We start from the raw sequence: 19,046 nt of genomic DNA, 5'->3' as shown, positions 1-19,046 counted from the left end.
CCTCCCGCGACCCCGCGGCCACCCAACCGCAGCACGCCTCGCCTCGCCCCACCCCCGCCGCGCGCCCCGCAGCCAATGGCGAGGCTGCGCGCCCGCCGCCGCCTGCCACGCCCCTCCCTCGCGCGCTCCCCCACAGACCCTCGCATGTCGCGGCCCAATCACGGCGCAGCACGCGGGAGCGCGCGCGCCCAACGGCCGTTTCCCTCCTGCTCTCGCGGCCTCTCTCACCTGGGCGGGGGGGGGAGGGGAGGGCGGCGTCGGCGTCGACGGTCCCCTCCCGTCCCGAGCCCCCGTATCTCCGGGAGGGAGGGGCGCCCGTTGTTCTCGGCTCTGGCGCTGCCCGCTTGTCCTTCCTTCCGCTCCTCAGAGGCGGGAGAGGGGCGGGCTCAGCCGTCCGCCGAGTCTCCGCCTTCGCCGAATGGCTGCGCTTTTCTCTCCCCGCCCCCACCCTCAGCGGATTCCGGGCGGAAGTGACGTCGCTCCCTCAGACGGCAACCCAGAACCCGTTGAACGGCCGAACCGTCGCCAACGGCTAGCTGCTACCCATGCTTGGGCTTTGGCCAATGGGGTGGGCGTTCGGGCTGGTTGCGAAAACGGATTGGGAGCATGCGAGGAGAGGGGCGGGATTCCCTCAACAAACGGCTCGGTGATTGGACAGGACGCAGACATAACTTACTGAGAATTCAGTGCGAAGCGGAGAAAGAGTTGGCTCTTGCGCATCCCAGTTTGACTCGCTTTATAATTTGGCGGCTTTTGCGCGTCCACAAAATACAAAATTAACACTATAAACAGCTAAAGATGTCAGCTGGGTATCCGTGCCTGTTAAATTGAGTATATTCTATGATTGGTATTAGTAATTGTATTATAATTTGGTATTGTTATAATGAGGCTATTGGATTGTAATTGAAAATTAATAAAAAAGTATCAAAAAATTGAGTATATTCTGCCACAACTTGGGTTATTTATATCCTGCCTTTTTAAACACGGTACACAAGCTAGCTTGCGAAGATAATATAATTAATAATAAAACTCAAACTATTTACAGCTTCTGTCAAGAATCTCCGCAGCTGCATTCCAGATCAGTTGTAGCTTCTGTCTTCAGGAGTAGATCCTTGTAAAGCGCATTAATGTAAGCAATCCTGGAGGGAACAGGACTGGCTGAGATCAGGCCAAATTTCTCCAGGAAAGCGAGCTACTGACATGCAAGACCTGGGGTGGCAACTTCAATAAAATGCGGGGGGTGGGGCAGGTAAATCCCCGCCCTCCTGCATAATCGATCACATGTTGCGGTGCATGGACACCATTTGAATGGCATTGCCTATCGACTTTGGGGGGCCCGTGCAAGATGGAGTTGGTAAAACACTTGTGGCTATCCATTTGCGCGTCTGGGTCCAAGAAATCTTCCAGACTCCAAACCTGTTGCTGAAAAATGACTGCAATTCCGTTCAGATTAGGCTCAATCCAGGATCACCAGCACTAAAACCTGCAACTAACGGTGCTCCTGTCATGCCTAGATTAAATTTTAGCTTGCCCATCCATCCAAAAGGCACTTTTTCAAGAACCTGTGCTTCCTCCTTGGGATAGGAAGCTGGGACTGAAAGAGAGAGCTGGGTGTCATCTGCTTATTTATGATACCCTTGCAGCTGTTAAAAAACAAATAATTTTTAGTTTTCCCTGTGGAGGAATATATATGTTTTAAATTCCTTGGTAAATTATAACTGTTTTGCTTCAAGTGATTTTTGGTCTTTCCCTTGGTCTGGCTTTAAAAGCAACTTACAAAATGGTCTTTATATAATCAGTACTAGAGATGTTTAAAAATCCACGCAGAAAAGCTGAATGCCGCAACACAACCTATAGAAATGATGCAGATTTATATACTTTAACTTATTTTTTCTTCAGCTAGTTATGAGAAGCTGCAAGGGGTACCCCAAACAAGCCAGCTTTTGCATCCATAAGGCAGTTTGCTCTTTTTAAAAGCCAGTCTTCTCCAGAAACAATGATGTCCTGGGAATCGTGCAAAGAAGACTGGACGGAAGATCTCAGAATCGAGTCCTGGATCCTCGAGAGGGGCTAAGGAACTACACGTGAGCGCGATCTCCTTTGGGAAGGGATCTGGAGTCAATCTCTTGCCAGTTCAGTGGCTCTTTCCCGTCTGCAGGTGGCGAGAGAGGCTTAAGTGAGCAGCAGAGGCGGAAGAACCTCGAGTCAGATCACTCCTCCTCTTCCTGGACGCTGGAGGAACATCAACCGGGAGACCCGGGAGTTCTTGCGTGTTTTGCCATGGCAGCCGAGGCCAGGTGGTGCTACCGGGGGGATCCCCAGGAGGAACAGCGCGCTCCGATCGGTAAGGCCGGGGAGAAGGAGGGAGAAGCCGAAGGCAATGCTCTTGTACCCTCTTCTGCTTCCCACTGCGCAATGATAACTTTTCCGCCTTCCTCTGCTCCACGTGGGAATGTGTAGCCTGGCAGCGTGCAAGAGATCTGGCGTGCATTTGCTCGACTCTCGGCGCCCCTAGGGCAGCCGGCAGCTGAGCTTCCCTCCTGGGCAGGTGAAAATGGAGATAGAAAACCGATTGAAAGGATTAGGACCAAGAGTCGCGATCAAGGGTTGCGTTAGCATTGGGCAGGAAAGTTACGAATATGTTCTTACTTGAGTGTGGTTTGGCGTTGACCTTCGATGTTAGTTAAAACAATAGGTATAAGAATGGCAAATCTTGTGTTGTGTTGCCCTTTTATATAATATTATTTATTATATTATATTGATGCTGGTGGTGCTGTGGTCTAAACCATGGAGCCTCTTGGGCTTGCCAGTCAGAAGGTCGTTGGTTCAAATCTGTGCGATGGTGTGATGCTCTGTCCCAGCTCCTGCCAACATGGCAGTTCGAAAGCATATCAGTGCAAGTAGATAAATAGGTACTGCTGTGGTGGGAAGGTAAACAGCATTTCTGTGCGCTCTGGCTTCTGTCACGGTGTCCCGTTGTGCCAGAAGTGGTTCAGTCATGCTGGCCACATAACCTGGAAAGCTGTCTGGACAAACGCCGGCTCCCTCTGCCTGAAAAGCAAGTTGAGCGCACACCCCACAGTCGCCTTTGTGTGGATTTAACCATCCAGGAGTCCTTTACCTTTTTACCTCTTAGATTATTATTACTGTGTTTCTTCCCCACCCTTTCTCTTACTCTAGACTCATTGGTTTGTTCTCACCATTTGCTTACAGTTCAGTTTACAAATGGGAAGTTGAAGAGTTCGGAAAATATGAATTTTACCTTGTACAGAAACAAAGACACCAATAACCCCAAAAAGAAAAATAAACAAATGTTGGTAAGTGACATTCCCTTAATACAGGTTCTGTTTTATGTTTCTGTGGAACTGTATATGTGTTTGTTTGTTTTTATTATTAGTTTTATACATTCTGTACATTCTGCTTTTCCTTTATTAAGCTTTCAGAGGTTTATGTAGGGCTCCGGTGGTTTTATCATGAGGCTTTCTTTGTAATAATCTCTTTGGCCGCTGGGAAAGGCCTCAACCATAACATTTCTGTTATATTCCAGTGATAGGAAGTTGGGAATGCTGCCCAGGGTAAGATCTGAGATCCTGAAATGCGACTTCATAATACTTTTAAAAAACCACAGCTGTGCTGATGTAGGCCACATCTTAAGATGTGTTAAAAGGAATTGATTCATGTACGCACACATATTGCCATTACTGTGCTCTTTGTTTGAACATGGTGGTAATACATGAGCCTGCAAATCTTAATAGTTGTATAGAAAAGACCGTATCAGGAGGTACATTTTCTCCCACCATAACAAAGGGTCAGTGGGACAAGTTGCAATTTCCCAAAATCTCGTTTTTGACTGATTTTTCTAGCTCACCCATGTCAACGTTCCCTCATTGGGAAAATGCAGTTCTCAGGGCAATTTCTAGTATTGTCAGTGGATGTGATGGGACTTCCGCTTCCTTTTCTCTCTGCTGCAGAAAATCCTTCAAGGTTTTGGAGAAGATTTTGAGAGTGTGGTGGGAGGAAGAAATGAATAAGAATAAAAATGTGCACCCCACCCCCAAGACCATTCCAACCTCCCAAAATTTCAACACCTCTTGCGATGGTTTGACCCCTTTCCATTTTAACTGTTCTACAAACACCCTCCATATCTTCTCAAAATCATTCCTCCTGCATCTTCCCCATCTTACCTTAATGGCACATGTTAATTTATCATTAATAGCGATATCCCACGCCTCTTTATACCATTCTTCCATTTTATATTCTGCTTGCCCCTTCCACTTCCTAGCTATCATAATTTGTGCAGCTGTCAATAAATTTGTGAGCAAGTCCTTCACAGGTTGAGAACCTTCCACCCCATCGTAAATGGATAATAATGCTACCTCTGGAGCGAGGCCTACAAAATCTAAAACACACAGGAAAATAACAGAACCTGTGATTGTTTTTTGTGTGGAAGGTGGCTGCCTAAGAAAGGGCCCACGGCATCGGTGGTGCTACATACTGGCAGTTCTCTTGCCAATGCCATTTTTGTCAAAAATTTAAAGTTTTCTTTAAACAAACTTATTTATTACGTTGACTAAGAGTCAGGCATTGGCAGCCTATGGGTACAACCTGGCTCAAGGAGGGAGAAGAGCTGGCTCCGTATTGCTACCGCTTTACAGTGCCGGGGCAACAAAAGTTGTATATCTTTCCAGCTAGTCTTCTTCTGACTGGACTCAGTAAGCCTCTAGCTGGAAGGAAAGGTGAAACAGGAGAAAATCATGTGTTTGATTACTGTGCAACCAAGTGTGTTATCGTTTATTTGGGACTTTGACAGTCTTGAGGTTAGCAAATCCCCATTCTGAGGTGAAAAAAATTGGAGCTTTCAGGAGTATTTAAGCCAGTGTGGAAATCTGCTTTCACCTAGAAAACCTGCACCCAGAACTCACTCTTTCTTTTCTTCCTTCCTGTTTAGAATGCGGAAACAGAAAGACTCTCTTATGTAGGAAATAACTTTAGCACAGGAGCTATGAAAAGCAGGACTCCATGCAGGTATAATTTGTGAAGCTGTCTAAAATGCATGAGTATAGCAGTATGTTTGCTTTCTTTAGACTGTCAGCACAATGCTGGTTGTAAATGTTTATGAGATTGTAAGTATGAATTGGTTCAAGATAGCAATCTTTGTTTCTTAACATTTAAACAGAGTGTTTTTGAGTCACAAAGACAAATATGTGCTCCGTTTCATAAACTACAGATACCATAGACTATAAAATCAGATAACTATGCATGTCTTAGAGCATAATACCATAATAATGCTTATATTTATTCAATAGTTCCCAGCCCCTTGGTAAATTACCAAAGGAAGTGACAAATGTAAAGAGCCTTGCAAGTTTAGGGGTCCACCAATTTAGATTATTATTCAATTGTTCCCTTTATTGCTTCTTGTGGGTTGGTTTGTTTATTGGCTAATTGCCTGTTTCATTACTCTGTTTGCAACATTTATATGCTGCCTTTCTGCCAGTGCATTGATTGAAGGTGGTTCACAGTTCAAAATAATGGTTTTTAGTATAATGGTTGCAATACAAAAGGGAGCAGGGACAGGGAGGAAGATGAAAGTAAGTAAAGCTGAAGAACCTAATAATAATTTTAGCCAGCCTTTTGCCACAGAAACAGGTCCTAAGGAGGCTTACAGTACAGTGATTTCAAGTAAGAAATACTATTCTTACATAGACACAAAAACCACTAAAATAATAAGTCTGGCTAACGACTACAATTGCTGTAGAAAACAAAAGATGTCCTCCCAATGCAATGTGCTAGCTATTACTAAACTAGGAAAAAATAGTACAGCCAGCTAGATTTTGAGATTAAATATTATCTCTTCCATTAGATACTTTGTTGGTGTATTAGACAAGAACTCTGGACAAATGGAAGTCTATAATGCAGAGTTATTCAACATGCAGCCATTGATTTCAGGTGGGTAAAATATGCTTCTTCATATTTATAGTGGATTTGAGGAGCACTGCTTATATTCCTGGTGGCCTGTACTAACACAGAGTCAGGTAATTTATACTGAATGTTGTCTAGGTTGCATTTTGATTGCGGTTCTCAAAGAAAAAGTTGGGGCTTTCTAAGAAGCAAGCTGCATCATCACCCCAACTATATGACACACTCCTTGCCGGATTGTTCTGGCTTGAATGCTGTTGCGTGTTAAAAATAAAAACCTAGCCTGTCAGGGAGAAAGGCTAGTAAGGAATACTTCTCCCTCATATATGACTTTTCTGTGTGCAGGATTCCTTTAATATGAAGAGAGCCAGGGTGGTGTAATGGTTAAGAGCAGTAGTCTCGTAATCTGGGGAACCGGGTTCGCGTCTCCGCTCCTCCACATGCAGCTGCTGGGTGACCTTGGGCTAGTCACACTTCTCTGAAGTCTCTCAGCCCCACTCACCTCACAGAGTGTTTGTTGTGGGGGAGGAAGGGAAAGGAGAATGTTAGCCGCTTTGAGACTCCTGAAGGGGAGTGAAAGGCGGGATATCAAATCCAAACTCTTCTTCTTCAAATGGAGAGACATTCAAGTACAGTGGTACCTTGGGTAACGAGCTGGGATTACAGGTAAGACCTCTCCCTTACAGCAGGTGCTTCTAATCTCAGCTCGTTACATACAGTGACGATACCAGGTAGCCTGACATCTGGCTGCTTGATAGGGGATCAAATACTTATTTCACTCATTACAATGCACATCAGTCTCTGACTTTTGTCTTCTGGGTTTCTGGGGGTTTTCCTGTTGTTATTCTGTCTCTCACAGCTACAATAAACCTACCATTAAAATTATGGACTGGTCAATTCTTCGTCAGAGGGCAAACGGGCAGATTTAGCAGGGGATCAAATACTTTCCCCCCCTCACTGTACCTGCCAACTCTACAATTCTATGATTTGGGAGGATATTAAAACATGCACTTCCTAATCCTGGTTAAGTACATGCTTTTTTCTGAATGTTTAAGTTGGTTCTTGGACAGCACTTTAGAACCCCTTGTAGGCCAAAGAGAACATGGTGTCCTCACTAACCTCTGATTGGCAGAGCAAAGAGATCCTGCAGGAAAGCCATTTCGATAAGAGGATCTGTAACAACAGCTTCATTGTGCTTCGTGGTGTTGTAATGTAGATGCTTTCATTTCCCCATGCTTCAGGTTCCCGTTGGTGGGGATCAGGGCCAGACTGACTTTGAGGGCTGTCAGTCCTGATTGTGCTAAATTGTTATCCTTTTCTTTTCTTTTAACAGATGGTGTAGCCGATGATGACCTGTCAGAATATTTGACTAAATCCTATCGAGAGAAGGTACAATTTATAAAGTTGTCTGTGGACAAATGCCGGCTCCCTTGGCCTAAAAGCGAGATGAGCGCTGCAACCCTATAGTCACCTTTGACTGGATGTGGGTGGCGCTGTGGTCTAAACCACAGAGCCTAGGACATGCTGATCAGAAGGTCGGCGGTTTGAATCCCCGCAACGGGGTGAGCTCCCGTTGCTCAGTCCCTGCTCCTGCCATCCTAGCAGTTCGAAAGCACGTCAAAGTGCAAGTAGATAAATAGGTACCGCTCCGGCGGGAAGGTAAACGGCGTTTCCGTGCGCTGCTCTGGTTCCCCAGAAGCGGCTTATTCATGCTGGCCACATGACCTGGAAGCTGTAAGCTGGCTCCCTCAGCCAGTAAAGTGAGATGAGCGCCGCAACCCCAGAGTCGGTCACGACTGGACCCAACAGTTAGGGGTACCTTTACCTTTAATTGTCTAGCAGTCCTTTGCCTTTACCAGAAAGACTCATAGGTTCCTATTAAAGTATGTAAATGACCTCTCATTCCTACTTTTGCCCTCACACAGGGTCTTCCTGTAGTGTTTAACTGCCATCAATTTCACAGTTTTTGATTCTAGCAATAGAATCTCAATAGAATTTCTGGCAGTAGTATATGTCTGCTCATAGTTTAATGGTTTAATACTCGCTTTGTTTTTTAGTGGATTATTGCTTCAGCAATGTTTCTAGAAATCACTACATAATAAGCTGTTTTTATGTTGCTGAATCTAAAAAAGATGACCCAGCTGTAACTGGGGAGAGAATGGGTATGTTTTGTTTAAACAGTGTTTGCCAGATAATTTGGAATAATTTAACTCCCTGGTTGCCTTCTCATAATTCCAATGCCTTCAATGGGTTTGAAATACGAAACTTATTATTAGCACCCTATTAGCTGCCCCCAAAGTGAGGTTGCCTTGCGACTTATTCCAGTGAGACTAGACTTGTGGTGCTGGTGCAGCAATTTCTCGATTATGCTTTTGCAGATAGATATGTGCATTGAAGCCTTTGGAACCAACAAGCAGAGAAGAGCCCTGAATTCTCGGAGGATGAATGAGGTTGGCAAGGAGGTGTTGAATAAGGCTGTAACCAAAGCAGCAGAAGACATTATAGAGACAAAGGGGGTTGCTGGTAAGTAACGACAGCTTTGGAGAAGAAAAATTGGAGCACCAAGCCTGTCTAATAGATTTCCCAGAGTCCATTTCAGTCTCTGAACTTATATATTTGATCTATTAACAGACATGGTTTACAAGAAGAAAAAAACAGAGTGCATAGTTGAAGCACACAGATAACACAGTCAACGCAGTTCTGATTATTTACGTTAAGAAAAAACCAAATCTGTATTAACCGTATCTATAACTATATGACATATTAACCGTATCCATAACTATATGACAAAAATCAAAGGAAATTATTAGGCAGCATAAACACTGTTCACACAACCACTTTCATAGCATCTCTTTCACCACCCATGCAAATAATAATAATAATAATAATAATAATAATAATAATAATAATAATAATAATAATAAATAATAATAATAATTTATTTATACCCTCACCCATCTGGCTGGATTTCCTCAGCCACACTGGGTGGCCCCCAACAGAATATTAACAACACAACAAAACATCAAACATTAAAAACTTCCCTAAACAGGGCTGCCTTCATATGTCTTCTAAAAGTCAAGGAGATAAGCAACTACCTGACATCTGATGGGAGGCCATTTCACAGGGCGGGCATCACTGCTGAGAAGGCCCTCTGCCTGGTTCCCTGTAGCTTCACTTCTCACAGTGAGGGAACGGCCAGAAGGCCCTCGGAGCTGGACCTCAGTGTCTGGGCTGAACGATGGGGGTGGAGACACTCCTTCAGGTATACTGGGCTGAGGCCGTTTAGGGCTTTAAAGGTCAGCACCAACACTTTGAATTGTGCTCAGAAACGTACTGGGAGGTCTTTCAGGACTGGTGTTATATGGTCTCGGCAGCCACTCCCAGTCACCAGTCTAGCTGCCACAATCTGGATTAATTGCAGTTTCCGGGTCACCTTCAAAGGTAGCCCTATGTAGAGCACATTGCAGTAGTCCAAGCGGGAGATATCTAGAGCATGCACCACTCTGGCAAGACAGTCTGCCTGCATACCGGATGGAGCTAGTAGAGAGCTGCCCTGGACACAGAATTGACCTGCACCTCCATGGACAGCTGTGAGTCCAAAATGTCTCCCAGGCTGCGCACCTGGTCTTTCAGTGGCACAGTTATCCCATTCCCCATTTAGGACCAGGGAGTGCTCCACACATCATCATCATCATTATTATTATTATTATTATTATTTTATTTTATTTATACCCTGCCCAATCAACCACTCATACCCAAATTGCTCACGGTCACCAGAACTACAGGCTGCATGCTCACTGCGCATTTGCATTAATTGGGAGCCAATGCACTGGCAGACCACGGTGGCTGTTGCAGCTGTTGCATTTCTGTGTTGCATATTCTCCCTGCTTCTTGGGATAACATTCCGTTTGCTTTCATAGCTTTGGTCAGCGATGCGGCAGAGGGCGATAAGGCCGATGTCTCTCTCGTTCTTCCCCCATGCCACGAAGATGCTGGCAGACCAGAGGATGTCTACAAGCTCGAGGACAGTATCCTTTATAAGCTTGCATTGCAATGTGGGCAGACCCCAACCTTAATGTAAAGGAATAGGCTTCAGTGTCACAGGGCAGGAGAAGAGAAAGTGTGTGTGCTGGGAGTATTCCTAGTTCAATCACAGATGGCTCATTAGCCTGTTAGACTTACAAGTTGGATCTCTTTGGGCGTGATCAGAAAGAGGGGACTAATGCGTTGGGGGTTTCAGAAGGTCAGTTTTAGTGGGAAATAGTACGATGGTAATGGGACGCGGGTGGCGCTGTGGGTTAAACCACAGAGCCTAGGACTTGCCGATCAGAAGGTTGGCAGTTCGAATCCCCACGACGGGGTGAGCTCCCGTTGCTCGGTCCCTGCTCCTGCCAACCTAGCAGTTCAAAAGCACGTCAAAGTGCAAATAGATAAATAGGTACCACTCCGGCGGGAAGGTAAATGGCATTTCCGTGCGCTGCTCTGGTTCGCCAGAAGCGGCTTTGTCATGCTGGCCACATGAGCCGGAAGCTGTCTGCGGACAAACGTTGGCTCCCTCAGTCTATAGAGTGAGATGAGCGCACAATCCCAGAGTCAGTCACAACTGGACCTAATGGACTTTACCTTTAGTATGATGGTAGCACTGAACTAATGTGTAGGCTAGAGATTTGGGCACCCGTGAAGTCTGATCACATATAAGGTTAACAACCATTGTAAGGAAGGAAGCATTTTTCTCCTTACCTAAATGGTATCCTTGGGGGAATCCTGCCTTGGCCTGGCAGGTTGAAGGTTCTCTCAGCTTCCATAAAATCGATCTGCCCCAGATTACCCTCCTTTATTTCACTGTTCCATAATCATGGTTGATGACAGTGATTGGATAGTGAAGAGTGTCCCCCCCACCCATATATAGATTTATTGTGTGTGTGAGTGTGTGAGTGAGAGTGTTGAGTATCCCAGGACCTTGCTAGATTGCTCTGTCTTTTCATAAATCTTGAAGTGATGCTATAGCTGAAACTGGTTCTTTGGGGGATGAGGGCTAGATTCTGGTAAAAATAAATGACACTGAGACATTAGCTCAAAGTCAGAAATATACTGGAGTTCACTCATAGTTGTGCTATAATCTGCTTTGCTATACAGTCATACCTGGTTGGCGAACGGAATCTGTTCCAGAAGTCCGTTCGACTTCCAAAACGTTGGCAAACCAAGGCACGGCTTCTGATTGGCTGATTCACCCTGGAAAAAATGCCGACAGCTGAAGCAGACGTTCAACTTCCAAAAAACTTTCGCAAACCGGAACACTTACTTCCGGGTTTGCGGCGTTTGGGAGCCAAAACGTCCGAGCACCAAGGCGTTCAACAACCAAGGTACAACTGTAATAGAATACTTAGAAAGCATTTTTCATTAGTACAGTAGAGAGCATCCCTCCCTCACAGGCTAAATAGATCTGGCGAAAGACGTTTTGTCTTTCCCCACTAATTAGAAAGTTCTCCCACATGTGCCTAGCTGAAATGAATGGGGGTGGTGCAGTCCTGATGGGCTGGCTGCCATTCTTAATTGTGTCCCACCTCACGTCACTTTGCCTCATGGCAGGGCTGCCTCTGGGAGCTAAACCTCAGTTAGCATTTGGAGGACCCTAGGAAGTCATCGCGGGTGGCGCTGTGGGTTAAACCACAGAACCTAGGACTTGCCGATCAGAAGGTCGGTGGTTCGAATCCACGCGACGGGGTGAGCTCCCGTTGCTCGGTCCCTGCTCCTGCCAACCTAGCAGTTTGAAAGCACACTGGTGCAAGTAGATAAATAGGTACCGCTCCGGCGGGAAGGTAAACGGCGTTTCCGTGCGCTGCTCTGGTTCCCCAGAAGCGGCTTAGTCATTCTGGCCACATGCCCCAGAAGTTGTACACTGGCTCCCTCGGCCAATAAAGTGAGATGAGCGCCGCAACCCCAAAGTCGTCCATGACTGGACCGAATGGTCAGGGGTCCCTTTACCTTTACCTTAGGAAGTCATCAGAAGCCAGCTGTGTTGTTGTTTTTCTGAAAAAGGCTCTAGTTATTCCACCTGCTGAGTACGAGGCGCTTCAGGCTCCTGCTGCAGCTTTCATGAATGTAACCTCAGAAGAAATCCTCAAAATGGCAGAAGAGAAAAGGTATGTGCAGTCTTAACGTTTTGCTGAGGGAAGGGAGTATTGAAATACTGCCTTGCGCTAAGCAAAGAAGAGTGGCAGCTTAAGTTGACATAATACGTGCAGCTTGCAGTCTTAATGTATAGAAGAAGAGAACAAGAAGAACATACATTTAAAGAAGACTGGAAAATGTTTACTGAATATATGGGTGAAAGCTGTGTACAGCTGAAAACACTGGCAGAATTAAGATAAATTCAACAGGGTAGATAAGTTTTGATGGATGTAATAACGGAATACTGAATGGTTTAGTTTATGTTAAATATGCAGGGATTTATGATATGCAAAAGGAACAGTGGAAAGAGAAGAAGGGAAGTCATTGACGTTTTAAGGTTGTTTAAATGAATATTCTAAATTGTAAAACAGAATTTAATAAAAATTACACACACACACACACAGAGAGAGAGAGAGGGGGGGACAGGTATACTTTCCTTTTCTCCTCCTCCTAGTGTGGGTTTATGGCGAAATTGTCATGCCATGCTACTGTAGGCTTTCAGAATAGTTAGGGAATCTTTTACTCTTTAATCAAGGTGTGCTATGTATTGTAATTTGCTACCTACTTAGACTGTAACTTTGCTGTCTAAAGCAACATTTTTATATATTCTGTCTCTCCTATTTTATGAAATAAACCAAGCTTTCTTGAAAGAAAAGGAACTGGGAATAGCCTGGTGGGAACTGAGCGGCATAGCGGGATGAGGAACGCTTTACAGACGGGCATGATTACAGGGGTACGATGAGCTGGATATCCATCCAGCTTCTTAAATCTGTGTTCCTTAGTCCTAATTATAGAGGGTGCCAGGGCATAAACAAGCAACAGTAGGTTTCACAGGACAGTAAATGATGTCCAAAGTAAATTCTAATTGGAGTATACCCATTGAAATTAATAAGAAGTTCATTTCTTTCAATGGATCTACTCTGAAAAGGACTAACATTGGACGCAACCCAATATCTTCGTTTTAACAGGGCGGCTTCTGTTGTAAGACTACGCTTGCTTTTAAATCACACAGAATTCTGTTAATTTGCAGTAGCCGGAGAAGCTACTTCTGTTGGCGGATGCACTTTGGCCTAATGACAGCCTCTTCTGTCTTCCCTAGATACTGCTCCTTTGTCCTGGATGAACTTAAGGCCATGCCTCTGGATGAGAAGAAGCGTGATCACAAGGCTCGGTGTCTTTGGTTTTTGGATTGTCTTGTCAAGCTGAGCTCGCAAAGGGTAGTTAAAAAGAAACGTAAGATTTCTCTCCTTGACCTCTTACTTACCTGGAAGATAATCGATTCATGTCACCTGTAATCCTTTTAACCCACTTGGCTTTCGATTCATTGAGAACCACACCTCATCTGCAGAGGTGCCATGGGCAGTGTGAAAAAATCTCTTTGCCGTCACGTTTCACATGCTCTTTTGACATGTTTGGCAGCTAGTTATACAGTGGTACCTTGGTTCTCAAACTTAATCCGTTCTGGAAGTCTGTTCCAAAACCAAAGCGTTCCAAAACCAAGGTGCGCTTTCCCATAGAAAGTAATGCAAAACGGATTACTCCATTTCATACTTTTAAAAACAACCCCTAAAACAGCAATTTAACATGAATTTTGCTATCTAACAAGACCATTTATCAATAAAATATAAGCAAATATACTATACTATAAAATATATAAAACAATATTGTAGATCAGGCATATCCAACTTCCCCCAAGGGGCTGGGGTGGGTGCAGGGTGGGCAGGCGGGCACCCACAAACCAGCGCAAGATCTCTCCTCAAATCAGCTGGGCTGTGGAGCTCTGCCAGGACGTTTCTCCCCACTCCCCATCCCAATCAGCCCGCACAGTCACAAAAAGAAAGTAACCCCCCAAAAAAGCCTCAAAAACAAAAACGCAAAATAAATAGCAAAATCAAAAGCTCCAAATATAAGCTCCAAATATAACCTCAGAACACTGCAATTACAATGGGGGGGGGGACGCAAATTGGCAGTGCAACAGTAAAGACGGAAGGGGAAGCCTTCAATTGCAATAGGTAAAGTTAAAGGGACCCCTGACCATTAGGTCCAGTCGTGGCCAACTCTGGGGTTGCGGCGCTCATCTTGCTTTATTGGCCGAGGGAGCCGGCGTACAGCTTCCGGGTCATGTGGCCAGCATGACTAAGCCGCTTCTGGTGAACCAGAGCAGCGCACGGAAACGCCGTTTACCTTCCCGCCGGAGCGGTACCTATTTATCTACTTTAAAACTGCTAGGCTGGCAGGAGCAGGGACCGAGCAACAGGAGCTCACCCCGTCATGGGAATTCGAACCGTCAACCTTCCGATCGGCAAGTCCTAGGCTCTGTGGTTTAACCCACAGCACCACCCGCGTCCCATTTCAATTGCAATGGGGGGACGCAAATTAGCATTGCAACAGTAAAGATGGAAGCTCGGGACTCAAAACAGAGCATGTTCCGCTTCCAAGGCAAAGTTTGCAAATCGGAACACCTACGTCCGGATTTGTAGCATTCGAATTCTAAGTTGTTCGTGAACTAAGCTGTTAAAAAACCGAGGTACCACTGTATCAACTGTGCAGTATACAAAATCTGATTTTTGCTGTTCATTTGTGCACATACAATATCTGGCAAATAAGCGCAATGGCCGGTGACCAGTTCACGTTGACTGCAATATGTCCACAGTGTTTCACAACATAAAGGTAATGAAGCTATTGTGGATTTCAAAATGGTAATTTAAGCCTACAGGATGTTCTGTGGTGCAAAGATTTAAGCAGATATCTTTGAGCAAGTCTTGGAAGCATGTGGACAACACGCAGATGTAGAGATGTTGAACTTCTGCTCTTGAGGAGACCCAGCTGATCTTTCTGGAAACTTGGCAGGGTGGGAATTTTTGCAACCTGCATGAGTTTTATGCAAGTTAAGCTTGTTTTGTATGGTTTAATCTGCTAATCAAGGGGGAGGGGCAACCATGCCATGAACCTACAGAGCTCTCTTCTGGCTTCTGTTTTCAGATTTATACTTTCAGCTGGAAGGACGAATGTCTTGCTTTAAAAAAATAAAATTATTTCAAACTTAAACAAAACATATTATCCAAAAACATCACATCCTTAATTTCCCATTTTCCTCCCTCCCATAACCCCCCCCCCGACTTCCCTCAGTTCCAATCTTTGCTTTATGAACATCTGGAGGGTGCAGATGTCTTGCTTTTTTTAAATGGAAGTTGAGATTTTTCTGGATGTTGCGTTGTATGCCCAACAGCTCTTTCTGTCATTTTGATGTGCATGCTCAACTCTGCAGTGAGCAGTGCCAGGTTGTACCTTGCAGTATTTGTATATACAATATATATGCCATATATCCAGATAAAGTGGGGGTTTTTGGGGGGTGAACTAACTTTACAATGCTTCTTGTTCTAGTTGCACTGGGACCCGATTGTCCACACATTGTCAGCAACCAACTTGTGAAAAACTTTACAGCACTATCCTTTGGCAACGGCAGGTAAAACATGCTGTTTTGCTCTTACGTCTTTCAAAAATTTTTTTTTAATGTTTCCCCCTTTTTTAAAAATTAACATATTTATTGAAAGTTCAAAAAGTGCATAACTATGTGCACCAAACATGGTGAGACACAAACAAAAAAGAGAAAAGAAAAACGAAAAACAGAACCCGTGTAGAAGGTAAAACAAAGGGGGGAGGGGAGGAACCTAAAATTGTATATTTTACAAGGTGGTTGTTGTACTTCACTAGATTTTAACCTATTACAGTATTTGTAAGAATGGATTCCAAATATCGTTGAATTTGTCCATGGCAAGTCTGCATTTATATGCTAATTGTTCATATGTTGCGAGTTTGTATAAATCTTCAATTCTATCGTAGAAGGGAGCCACATTTTTATTTTTCCAATTAATCAGTATCAGCCTTTTTGCTGTGGTAAGGGCACAGAGAGTCCACTCATATTGTCCTTTTGTAAGGTTCCATGTGCTGGGTATATTATTCAAGAGGATACGTTGCTCTTTAAATGTAAGGTTGTTCTGTACAGTTCTGTTGATGGTTTCAGTTACCTTCTGCTAAAAATCTTTCAATATAGGACAATGAAAAAACTTATGTTTTAGAGAAGCATTATCCGCATTGTATCTCCAACAGCTAGACACCTTAGATAGCCCTTTTTTAAACAAATGTAATGAGGTCCAGTACATTCTAAATATTATTTTGTTGCTGTATGAGCCTCAATTTAAGATCCAGAGACACCCTTGTTATATCAGTTAAAACAGTTTCCCATTCTGGTTTCTCTTCAGATCGTATAAATCTTTCGCCTTGTACGTCTATCAAAACTTGTAGATCTTAATTTGAACTGGCTAGGCTTTGGTCACTCGCTAAGCCGGGTTTTGCAGTACCCTAACACAACAAGGACGAAACAATTCTTTCCAGGAGAAAGTGTGTGTGTGTTCTTCCTTCCCAGTGCATTTCAGCTGTATACTGCAATATATTTGGGGGGGGGATATTTATTCCTAAATTCCTTGCTGTATGATGAGTCTCCCCAACTCGGGGAACACCCAACAATGTTCCTACAGGTGATCTCTGCAACTGAGCTAGAATATAAGGGTTCAGGCAATATCTGAGGTACCCTGGACTCAAGTTGCTCTGGGCTTTGTAAATCAATAAAAGGAGTTTAAACCTGGCTCTGTAGTAGATGGACAGCAAGTACAGTTTTTTTTTAAAAAACAACCAATGGTGCCATGTGTTCTCGGCCAGGTGTCTGCAGTCTGCAGCAGCTGGAGTTTCTGAACCAAACCCAAGGGCAGCCCCACATAGAGCTCAATACAGTAGTCCAGCCTCAAAGGTTCCCAATGCATGGGCTATCCTTGTCTAGGAACGGCTGTAGCTGCTGAATGAGATGAAGCTGGCAAAAGGCAAACGTGTATCTATTTAGTGTGCTTCCGTTAGTCTTGGGGAGTAAATGATCTGCAGGGTGTAGAAGCTCAACTCCTTGACCTGTGGAAATCTTAAGCATTCCCTCCTGGCTTCAGAGATCTCACCACACATTGGCTGCACCCTTGGGAGTCTGGGTCTTGCTTTTTTTGGAAAAAAAAGGAAAGGAAGGAAGTACTCCAGAAGCTAAATTCTGCACCTGACGAATGCTATGAATCATCAGATATACCTTGCTCTGGTTCGTACAAAGTGTAACTTGCTGCTTATCTTAAAATACCGCCCTGGTAAGAAGCACCACTTTCCCCCAAGCCATGATGTACTCAGCCCTGTATGTGGGCCAAGATTTCACAGGCCAAAGCATAGAGCAAATGAAGTAAAGAAGTAAAAACTGCTGAACATTTATGCAAAATGGGGAAAATGATTCCAATTTGCAGCTGCAGAATTCATCTTTCATCCCAGAATGTAAGTTTTTTTTATGGTGAAGGTCTTCCGTTTGTTCTGATTGTGGGTTGGCCTGTAGGGTGTACACTGCCCTGACTCACCCTCTCCTCTTTTGGTGTCTTAGGCTACAGAATCAAGTTTCTGCTTCCATGAAAGTGAAGATTACGGCCTATGCCATAGCGCTGGCTTTGCATATTAACAACTTCCAAACAGACCTGACAGTGTTACAGCGGGACCTGAAAATGCGGGATTCCAGGTGAGGTTAACCTTGACTGTGCTCATGCGAGTCCTTCATGGCTTCTGTAGCATCTCCAGTGCTTCCTGGAGAACCTTAAAACACTCTCTTTCCACACCCCACCATTGATTTCAGTATTGGTCTCAAGGCCTATTATCTTCTGTTGTTGTTTTTTAAAGATTTTTATTAAAGTTTTTTAAAATATAACAATGAAAATGAAAAAAATAATAAAAAAACAAAATACAAAATACAGCATAAAAACAGTTAAAAAACAAATAATTTTCCATAACATATCTTCCTTACACTTATTTCCCCAGACCTCCTCATACCTCCCTTCTTTGTATTCCACTTCAATTTGTTAGTTCAGCAAATCCTTACCATTAAGCTTTTACCCATTTGTAAACCTTTTTTTTTTTCGTATCTCCTAAAGCATTACAGCTGGAAACCCCCAAGGCCTATTATCTTCTGATCCAGATAAGGGATTTTTTAAAAAAAATTGAAGATTTTCTTTATCAGAGTTTTCAGCCGGAAGTGTCTCTCAGAACAGCTTACAAAGATGCGGGTGGCTCTGCGGTCTAAACCACTCAGCTTCTTGGGCTTGCCGATCGGAAGGTCGGCGGTTCGAATCTGTGTGACGGGGTGAGCTCCCGTTGCTCAGTCCCTGCTCCTGCCAACCTAGCAGTTTGAAAGCACGTCAAAGTGCAAGTAGATAAATAGGTACCGCTCTGGCGGGAAGGTAAATGGTGTTTCCGTGCGCTCTGGCTTCCGTCACAGTGTCCCATTGCACCAGAAGCAGGGAAGGATAAGTTACCCCTTCTTTCTGATGCTGCGTGTTTGGCCTTAGAGACAAGGCTAACAATGTGAAGGTGGTGGAACACAAATATGAGTAAATCGGTCTCTTTACATGCATCTTTTATTTTCTCCTGTCAGGATACTCGACATTGCCAAGGCAATGAGGCTGAAGATCTCCAAAAGTAAAAGCCTCTCTGGATTGGATGAACACAAACTGGGGACACTGTCTCTGCCCTTGCCTGTGTACAAAATGCCATCAGGCGGAAGGAAACGCAAGGCGAACTAAATGGCGACTGTCACTCTTTGCCAAGCCCTGACTGTTCTCCAGTGTCACACCAGGCTGAAGGAATGAATTGGTCTTCCAGTTGTTGCAACTGAGCACCTTCTTGAACTGGACAAGGCCTTAATAAAGGATTAGACCGACATCTGCTCTTGTAGAGTGAGTTGTAGTCCAGCAACAGCTCAGGACCCAAGTTTGACAAACACTGCCAACTTGCAGCACTCAAGATTCTCTTGGCCCAGGAGCAGGGAGTGGGGAAAGCTGTACAGTGGTACCTCGGGTTACATACGCTTCAGGTTACATACGCTTCAGGTT

General features: G+C 44.4%; 1 protein-coding gene across 4 annotated transcripts; it reads left to right on the top strand.

Annotated features, from left to right (window-relative positions):
* Positions 1-215: 215 nt before the first annotated feature.
* Positions 216-18,876, top strand: POLR1E (RNA polymerase I subunit E). Of its 4 annotated transcripts, none has more exons than XM_081176685.1 (13): positions 216-847; positions 2,159-2,344; positions 3,214-3,317; positions 4,949-5,025; positions 5,861-5,946; positions 7,250-7,305; positions 8,295-8,439; positions 9,837-9,944; positions 11,963-12,059; positions 13,187-13,320; positions 15,472-15,553; positions 17,549-17,680; positions 18,590-18,876. In XM_081176685.1, the coding sequence occupies exons 1-13, from the start codon at positions 841-843 to the stop codon at positions 18,735-18,737; spliced, it is 1,362 nt and encodes a 453-aa protein (XP_081032811.1). In that variant the 5' UTR covers positions 216-840; the 3' UTR covers positions 18,738-18,876. The 4 variants fall into 4 exon arrangements, with proteins under 4 accessions (XP_081032811.1, XP_081032814.1, XP_081032812.1 ...); XM_081176688.1 differs by having other exon boundaries at positions 217-809; XM_081176686.1 differs by having other exon boundaries at positions 217-809; positions 1,900-2,344.
* Positions 18,877-19,046: the final 170 nt, after the last annotated feature.

This window comes from Podarcis bocagei, assembly GCF_964188305.1.
Source record: "Podarcis bocagei genome assembly, chromosome: 17".
Classification (NCBI taxonomy): domain Eukaryota; kingdom Metazoa; phylum Chordata; class Lepidosauria; order Squamata; family Lacertidae; genus Podarcis; species Podarcis bocagei.
The sequence above is the reverse complement of the archived record's forward strand: the minus strand, read 5'-3'. Positions and strand labels throughout refer to the sequence as shown.